Raw genomic sequence first — 9,121 nt, 5'->3', positions numbered from 1 at the left:
TGCTCTGGGGCTGCATGCTTGGAGCTATCAGGGAATTTGATTCCTGATTATTGTTTATTTATTAGCTGTTGAGTCCCCCATCCTGTGTCCCAGACCTATGTCATGTCCCCAGTCCTGCTCAAGAAGCTGCACTGGACAGGGTTTACCTCTGGATTTGGGTGTGGGAAAGCTGGTACATGAATGGCTCAAGCCTCCACGAGTGAGAGGAGGCTGGTGTGAATTCATGCCGGGGATTCAGCTTGCAGACACCTGCCCTTGCAGGGAGCCAGCACTGCACCTGACAAGATTCCTCTGTCCTGGGAGTTAATCCCAACCCTTGGCCAGAATTAGGGCTGGGATCCTCCCCAGACATCAGCTGTCACCAGAACTATGTGCAAAAATACCCAAGTGGCTCAGATGCAGTTTATTAAATGGCATTTCATTGTGCCAGCCGGAGGAGGAGGTGTCCCTGTCGCCTGTGGTTGTGTTTTAGCAGCTGAGTGTGCTGTCAGTGGCAGGTACCAGGGCTGAGTGTGAGTGTGAGGACACAAATGTGTGCTGCCAGCCAGCCCCGTGCTGTGCTCGGGTGTTTCGCCACGGGAGCCTCCCTGCTCCAGCTAATAATAATAACTGCTGCAATTCCTTGGGCTGCTCTGGTGCCTGCCTTGGGGGCAGGGGATTAATGTCCCAGGATTAATGTCCCAGCCAGGCTCCAGCAGCTCAGTGCTATTCCCAGGGGTAGGAAAATTTGCCTGGTGAGCATTCTGCTCATGCCCCGTTTTGTACTTAAAAAATGCAGCCTGATTTATATTTCTTGTTTTCACAAAGGCATCTTGAAGAGAGCTAGAGATTGGTAGCAGCAGGTTTTTGCTGGAGTTCTGTTCTGCATGGGAGGCTCTGAGGATGCCCCCAGCCAGTAACTCTTGGGTGCTGGAATACAAATGGAGTTAAAATTGAATGGGAATACAGCTCTCAAAAAGCCTCAGTTTCCTTCTGGATCATTTGTGTATATTTGTAATTTGCATATCTTGTCTATAGTATCTCAAAAATGTCACCATATCAGTTATGCTCTTTAAAGTACATTTAAGTATTTAAATAGCTGAGCACTGCCCCAAGCCCCTGTTGAACTCCCCAAGCTTTCTGGCTTTGGGAATTGGGGCAGGAACACCCCCCAGCTGGTGCAGCAGAAATTCCTCCAAGCTATCATGGACAAAGGATTAGTCAGCTGCAAAGTTTGTTTGGTTTTGTGTGTGTGCTAAATCAGTCAGTGTTTGTGAATTCTCTCACTGGTGTTTGCAAACTGGGGCATCCTGTGTGGGGAAATGCACAGACCTGTCTGTGCCAGGACCCCTCTGGGGACAGGGATTGCAGCAGGATTCCTGCAGTCCTGGCTGGGGCCACAAGCCCTTGGCTTGTCTCTGGGGGTCCAGTTCTGGGCTAAGCAAAAATGGCATTGGCTTTGGAGGGTGAAGCTTCAGTAGGACACGAGGGCCACCAGAGCTGGGAGAGGGGACATCCCACGGTGCCCCTCATTCGGAGGGGATGCCAAGGGTCTGGCTGGTATCTCCATCCCTGTGGGATGGGCAGATTGATGCCTTTGGCCCCAGGAGGCTCTCCAGGGTACTGCTCTGCTCACCCGAGCACTTACTTCCTCCTGCCGCAGGAGCTGCACGTGGGGATTAATTTAATTGCCTAATTGTCCATCGCAGAGAGCAACTTTCCCTCAGTGCTGAAGCTCTGGTGCAGCCTGTGGCTCGTGTGGCAATCCCGAGAGCCCGTGTGCCCGTGCCCAGAACATCCCACCCGCGAGCCATTTGGCACCGGAGCACAGCGGGATTATTTTCAACGAGGAGCTTTTCAGTGGAGAAGCAGTGGTGGCGAGTGGGCAGGGGCATCACTGGTGGCATGGGGCAGCTGTGGCTCTGCGGGGAGCTGGGGAGTGGCTTGTGCTGCCTTTGGGCATTCACATATCTCGGCTGGCTTCTTGTGGCCTCTTTGGTGGCAGCAGAGATATTTGGCCTCTTGGGCCAGAGCTGGCACCGGGGTCTGAGCAGGGGTGGCCCCACAGGGGGGTCCCAGCCCTGGGAACTGCGGGGTTCCGTGGGGTTCTGTGTGCTGGGCACACGGGGGGCTCAGCCCTGTCCCTGCCCCCGCTGCTGCTCCCGGGGGCTGCGGTTTCCCCGTGTGCTCCCTGCCCCCGTTCTCCTCTCACCGCCCTCGTGGTGTCACAGCCCCGGCACCGCCAGCACCCGCCCCGTGGCCGGCGTCGGGAGAAGAAAAGGGTCCCTGTTCCCGCTGTGCTAATGGGGAAACGCCAGCTCGGCGGGAGCTGCGCCCTTCCCAGCCTCGGGAAATGCCTGTGCCCGGCGGAAAGTGGAAAATCCCCGAGTGCCGCCGGCTCGGGGCTCGGCTGGCCCCGCTCACACCCCTGAGCACAGCCCGCGGATCCTGCCGTGACCACGGCCGCTTCTGTGGCTGCGGGGACACGGCCTGGCCGGCACCGCCTGAGCTGTCACTGATCTGTGCGACAGCCGCCACAGCAATAGCTCATCGGGACACAGAAATAGCTCCGGCCGTGGGGACATGGCATCCTCCAGGGAATGATCTCCTGTGGGAGGAGGCTGTACCTGTCCTCCAAAACACCCTCCCGTGACTTTCGGAGAACATGGGATGTGTGTGGCAGGTTGGTGACATCCCGGTGTCTGTCCCAGCTCCGGGCACTCTGGGCAGCAATGGGAAACTCTTAGTGAATCTGTACAGGGTGATGTTTTCCTTAGAATCGGCTTCTTAAAATTAACTCAAGTTTAAAATGGGTTCTCATGTGGGTCTGAGGAGGATAGTGACACACACAAACACACACACATATTATATTACATTATATTACATATTTATAGAATGAATGGATATTGCTTTTGCTTGTCCTAAAAGCTTGTCTGCGGAGTGGATACATTAGGAATTTTGGGAAGAGCCAAATGCAGCAGTGGGGTCTGTGTCCTGTGCCACTCAGCAGAAATACCCATTTGGTGTTCATAGCTCCTGCCACTTCCCCATGGCTCCAGTCCCCAGGAGCTATTCCTGCTGAGGATAGTGTCCTGGCACGCTGAGGAAGGATCCAAGATGTAGCATTACTGGAATGCTTTTGGGATGACTGGGTAGGAAGAAGCTACACAAGTATGCAGAAGCCGCTGTGGTTTGTCTCCCAGGCCTGGGAAGGAGACAGCCTGCTTCTATTTGTGCTAGCTTGGCTTTTTTCGCTTTTGGAGGAAGTGGGAGAAGGACCTGATGCCACTGGAGCAAGCAGAGGTGATTCTCTGGGTCCTGGCAGGGTTATGGCTGAAGCAGCAGGGCCTGTCCTGCTCCAGAACAATGCACAGTGCTGAAGGGTGAGCCCCTGATGGGAACAGGAGCCCAGAGCCACCAAGCCTGGCAGTGCCACCCTCTCTGAAGGGACAGTCCCTCCTGTGACAGCTGCCTTCAGCCAGCCCAGGCCCAGATGTCCCAGAGCCTGTAGAATCATTGAAGAGTTTCCTTGGACTGCCCAGAGTGATGATGGCAGAGCCTTTCCCAGGACTCTGTGCTGGCAGTGCCCTTCCGTGTCCTGGCCATGTTGGTGGTCCCCTGGCAGCCTCAGCCCTGTGACAGCAGTGCCCAGTGAGCTGAATGGGGATGTCTGGCAGTGGGCAGTGCCCCAGCTGCCTTCATCCCTGCAGGGGACTATTTGCAAGTCCTTGGTGTAAAACCTGCAGCCCTTGAGGCAGAGGTGGGTGAGTTACGGAGAGTGGGTGACCATCGGGCAGCAGAGCTGGGCTTTTAATCCTGTGGGGAAAATCCTTGCTAGGAGAGGTGAGCCTGTCTAGGAGAGGTGCCATAGGGGTGGGACTGGGTTTTTAAGGGAGGAGAAAAGGGATTGATGTACAAAGCTTGTGCTGTGCCTTGGTGTCCCCAGCCCTGCTGCACTGGCGCAGTAACACCAGTAATGCAGGGGACAGGGTGAGGAGCTGCAGCTGGTGCCAGGGCTGGGAGCAGTGCCAGAGCCTGCTGAGGAATGAGTGAGGGGGAGATGGAAGGAGGCAGCTGGAGCCGGTGCTGAGGCTGATGCTGCCTGTGAGCTGCTGCTGGGGCCACGGCAGGGCCGTGCTGGGCCATGGCAGGGCTGTGCCAGTGTCACCAGGGCACTGCTGCCAGTCCAGAGCCCTGGTGCTGGTCAGGTCTGCTGGATGCTGGCAGTGCCTCATGCCATCCTCTCCTGGCAGGTGCATCTGCTCCTGCTCTGCAATGACCTCCTGTGCTTTTTGTCCTTGCCTCATCCCCGTTATCCTCATGCTTTGTGGCCCCAGCACCCTGTCCTGGCCTGCCCTGTCTGACACGTGGCACAGGACACAGCTGCCACAGGCACCAACTGCTGGGGGCTGGGTACAGACGTGTCACATCCTGAGCAGAACCATTGTGCTCTGGCTCGTTCTCCTGCCCGCAGGTCCTGTCAGAGCAGAGCTGACACCAGCCCGAGATGGCAGTGGGCAGGAGCGATGCCACTGGAGACCCTGGTGCCAGTCCAGGGAGGGTGACAGCCACCAAGGGTCCTGTGGGAGCAGGACTGAGCCCAGGCAGCACTGTGGGTCTGCTTGCCCTTTCGAGCTCCTTCTGAGCTGCTGACACAAATCACCAGTTTGTGGGGTGTTCTTATGTTCCTGGAGGAAGGATCCTGGCTCGGGGGGCTGTGGGTGGGGGCTGGCACAAATGTTTATGATGTGACCTTTTATTGTGGCGCATGTGAGCGAATGATGTTTGCAGCAGGCAGATATGGAGCTGTATATATATATATATATGTATATATGAATAGTTGGAGTGAAGGGCACAGCCATATTTCACAGCTGGGGGGGATTGCCCTATGTTATTTACCCTGCTGGGATCCCAGCAGCAGGCTGGCCCTGGGTGTCCCTGCTCTGTGGTAAGGGTGCCTGCAGAACCTGAGCAGCCAGGGATGGCACCGTGGCTGGCTACACCTTGTGCCTCGCAGAGGAGAGCGCCGGGAGCTGACAGTCGGCTCGGGCAGGACCGGAGCGACAATCTGAGCCGTCCAGGGTTTGGATTTCTGACGTCCTACATGTGCCTTTGACAGCCAAAATCCCCCTTCGCCTGCTCCGGAGCGTCGGTCACCCCTCGCCCCTTCCCACTGCCTGGGAATCGGAGCAGCTCGACGCGTTCCAGGCAGGAAGGAAAGCCTGGAGCTGTTTAAAACTCGCAATCTTCAGGGAATTTCAATCGCGTCCAAGCCCGTTCCCAACCAACTGAATAACGGTGCAGGGTTTGAACGCTGGCCCGCCTCCGCCGCTGCCTGCTGCTCCTCCCTCCGCCGCTGCCCGCCCGGGGCTGTGCCCGGCTCCGCCGCAGCGCTGCCATGGGGGTCCCGAGGGGGGCTCTCCCCTCTCCCGGGGGCAGCTCCGCGGTCTAGGGGGGTCTGCCGGGCCCCCGCCCGCACATCATGCCACTGCTGGATTTCTTCTGGGCTTGCTTCAAGAGAGCCAAGGTAAGGGAGCGCCGCTCCGCGCTGTCCGTCCCTGACACCCTCCGGCTGCACGAGAAGCCTCTGGAAGGGGCGCTGGGGACCCCAGCTGGGTCACGGTGTCGATGTCTGCTCCGGGGGGTGTCGTGCCCGCGCCCCACGTGCCTGTGAGAGGTTTAGTTTTGGCTGGGCCACGTGTAGGTGCGCTGGTCCCTGTGCCCTAAGCTCGCCCGCTGCCCTTTGCTGGGTCACCGTGTCCCGGCAGCCCTGGGCGGGCAGGGGGCTGTGCCCGGCGAGCGCGGCGCTGGGCTCTGTGTGTGTGTGTGTGTGTGTGTTTGTGTGTGTGTTTGTGTGTGTGTGTGTGTGTTTGTGTGTGTGTTTGTGTGTGTGTTTGTGTGTGTGTGTGTGTGTGTGTGTGTGTGTGTGTGTGTGTTTGTGTGTGTGTGTGTTTGTGTGTGTGTGTTTGTGTGTGTGTGTGTTTGTGTGTGTGTGTGTGTGTTTGTGTGTGTGTGTGTGTTTGTGTGTGTGTGTGTGTGTGTCTGTGTGTGTGTGTGTGTGTGTGTGTGCGCACCCTCAGCCCCCGAGGTGGTCAGCACATTCCAAGAGGGTCCTGCCGTGCCTCCTTGTGTGGAGTGGCCGGGCTGGGACATCATTCCGAACCCAGAGGCTCAGGTCACCCGTGGCGTGGCTGTGGGGTAGTGGCCGACCTGTGAGCAGGATGACAAAGGAGCAGTGAGGCCAAAGGCCCCCAGTTTTTCATTTCCTGCAGCAGCAGTTCTCACGGTGTGGCATCTGAGATTTTTCATTAGGGTTTAATTCTTCATCTGTCACCTTAATAACAGATGACTCTCCCTGCCTGCTCCTGATCACTGTTGGTTCATTGTGTCCCAGCCTATGCAGTGTGGTGGGAGGTGAGCTGGGGAGATTGTGGAGTTATAGTTAGTGTGAATTTCAGGAGTTTCAGATCGGGAAAAGTGGTAAAATCCCTTTTTCAGACAGTGCTGTACACCGGGCTGTGCTGGGTGAGTGGATCTGCTGTGGTGAAATGGATGTGGAATGCACGCTGTCCCCCGGGCTTTCAGTGCAATGCTTAAAATAGTTGAGTCTAAAAATGACATTTGTGAAATTCATTGGTAATATTAGTGGCTGTCTTGTCCCTGCTGTCTCATCCTGGCTGTCTCTGGAGAGCTTAGCTGTCCTCATTAACCCTGCTCGTCCCTCAATCCCGTGTTGGCATTGCCATCGTACTGGTGGTGGCACACTCATGGACACCGGGTCCTGCATCGCCACTGCCTCAGCTGCGGCTTGGGATGGCTCCAGCCTGGCCTCACAGACTCTGGTGCCCACAGCTTTCAGCCTCCTTGGAAGCACCCAGCAGTGGCTTCAGCCCATCTCTTTGGCCCAACCTGGGGTCTGGTGGCCCAGCTGGCCAGGGCACCACCTCCTGGTTGCCTTCAGTGGACACCAGTGGCCTCCTGTAGGGCTGAGGCTTCTGCTTCAGCCCAGACCCGCTCTGCTCCCCATTCCAGTGCTGCTCAGCTGCTCACCACGATCAGGAGAAGAATTCTCACCTTCCTTGCTGAGGAATTTCTTGAACAGGGAGAAACGTGCTGGGTTCTGTCTGTGGGATTAAAGCTTTCCAGGTTAAATGAGGTGGATCTGTGGCTGGTGGAACATTTCGTGGGGAAAAGGAAGGTGTGGGAACAGATTGGGCGATGCCAAAGGATCCAGAGGAGCTGGGTGACCTCCCCTGTGGACACGGGTCGCAGCGATAGCCCCAGCCCTGGTGATGACACCCCTCGGGAAGCTGCTGCGGGAAGCACAGCAGCAGGGACATGGTTAATCCTGTCTTCCCTGGCTCATCCTCAGCCCTGCTGCCCCAGCAGGAAGAGGGGTCCCGGGGGTCCGTGGGAAAGGCCGGCTCAGCAGCACGGCGTGTTCCTGCAGCGATCCCGCCGGCACCTCTGGCCCGTTCGCGGGGCGGCGGCGCTGGAGGGGCTCATCTGCACCCAGAGAGAGATTGGGGAGCGTTCCAGGCTCTGTGCTCACCTCAGCACCAGGAATGAGGACCTGCTGCTGCTCCTCCACCTCTGCAGATTGCTGCTGTCTCCCACGCGCTGCCGAGGCTCTGCTGCTGTGGTCTCATTTCTCGTGGCTTCCCTTGGGAGCCAGGGTGGTGTGTGCGTGCTGGGCACACCGTGTCTGCCCGGTGCTCAGGGCCCTTGGGAGTGGAGATGGTGTTTTAAAACCAGTGGGATGCCCTTGGGAGAAGCCTTTGCCAGGGCCCTGCTTGTCCTGTGGCTGGAGCAGCATTGCTGGTCCCAGCTCCGGGTCAGCACTGCTGCTCTCGGGTCACCTCTGCGCAGAGAGGAGGCTGGAGCAGGGTCCAAGCCCAAATGTGAGGGGTAGCATTCCACAAATGTGAGAATCAAAATAATAAAAGAAAAAAATCTGGTTTTTTTTTCTTTCTTTCTTTTCACAGAAATTCTCATTGTTAGAAGATAAAAAAGATGCAGGTAAGCTACAGCAATAATTTTTGGGGCAGGAGTGCCCTTGCTGTGGGGTGAGCAGGGGTCACAGGAAGAGGAATGTCCCTTTGCTGGGTTCTTCTGCCAGCAGTGTGAGTATATTTCAAGATAATATACTTGCAAAGGGACCTTGGTTCCTTTTCAAGTCCTCTTGTCTTTGTGGTGAGCAGCTTTGTGCTCAGCAGATAATCCCATGGGGAGCTCCAGAGCCTTGGCACTGCATTGCCCTAGGCAGGAAGGTCACCCCTGGCTTGGAGCCACTCAGCTTTGTGTGACAGGAGTGTCTCAGCCATGGCTGTGGGGCAGGAGGGACAGTGCAGCTGCAGGCTGATCTGAGGGGATTGTGCATGGCTGCTGCTGCCTGATCAAACCTGTGCCAAGGTGGGGGGAGAGGCTGGGGCTGGGGCTACCCTGCCATGAGGGGTTTGTGGGTGCTGGGGAGGCTGCTGGTGATCTCTGGGAGCAAGAGGAGGAGGAGGGGGAGGGTGCATGTGCCAGCAGGACCAGGAACCTGGGATGGGGCTGTGGCAGCAGGGTAGAGGCCCCACCTTTCATCATCCCACTGGTTGGTGCCTTGGGGGTCTTTGTGCAGTGACACCCCCAGAGTCAAACCTGTCCCATCCTACACAGGGCAGCCCATGGCCAGTGGCTCTGGTGGCCCTGGAAGTGGAGGGAGCTGGAGCTGGGGGGGCTCTGCTGCTTTGGGCACGGGGCTCAGGACACACTACGTGGATGGCGGCTCTGGTGTCGGAGGTGGGGGAGGTGGGGCTGCTCACACTGCTGGCTGGAGTCCTGGCACCATGAAAAGGGAAGCCCACTGTGCAGGGAGCCCATGGGATGTGCCTGGGGATCTCCAGACAGTTCCCTGCCTGAAGAGTGATGCACTGAGGGCCTCTTGTTTTCATGCATGTAAAGGTGGAGTGAGCTCAGAGTCTGGCTGGTGGGAGCCCAGAGCACAGGAGAGCTCTGGGTAACAAAAGGTGCTTTGTCAGAGAGCCCCAGAGGTGTCTTGGGTGGTCTCTGGCCCTTGCATGGGAGAGATTAAGAACATAAATGTCAAGAGCTTGTTAAAAAGAGTTAAAGAGCCCTGTGGAAGGGAAGGCTCCTATGG

The 9,121-nt window shown here is 57.2% G+C and overlaps 1 protein-coding gene across 1 annotated transcript in view; it reads left to right on the top strand.

Moving 5' to 3' along the window:
* Positions 1-5,324: 5,324 nt before the first annotated feature.
* The window catches only part of STARD8 (StAR related lipid transfer domain containing 8), a 41,396-nt gene continuing 37,599 nt past the window's right edge, over positions 5,325-9,121 (top strand). The window contains exons 1-2 of the mRNA XM_014255352.2: positions 5,325-5,506; positions 7,965-7,998. Of these exons, the coding sequence (XP_014110827.2) occupies positions 5,462-5,506; positions 7,965-7,998 (79 nt within the window). The 5' untranslated portion in view covers positions 5,325-5,461. The remainder of the gene's footprint in view (positions 5,507-7,964; positions 7,999-9,121) is intronic.

The sequence above is a fragment of the Pseudopodoces humilis genome, chromosome 15 (assembly GCF_049639895.1).
Source record: "Pseudopodoces humilis isolate 2021_Gansu_Grassland_sample_001 chromosome 15, ASM4963989v1, whole genome shotgun sequence".
Classification (NCBI taxonomy): Eukaryota; Metazoa; Chordata; class Aves; order Passeriformes; family Paridae; genus Pseudopodoces; species Pseudopodoces humilis.
Note: the sequence above shows the minus strand (reverse complement) of the source record. Positions and strands in the feature narration are given on the sequence as shown.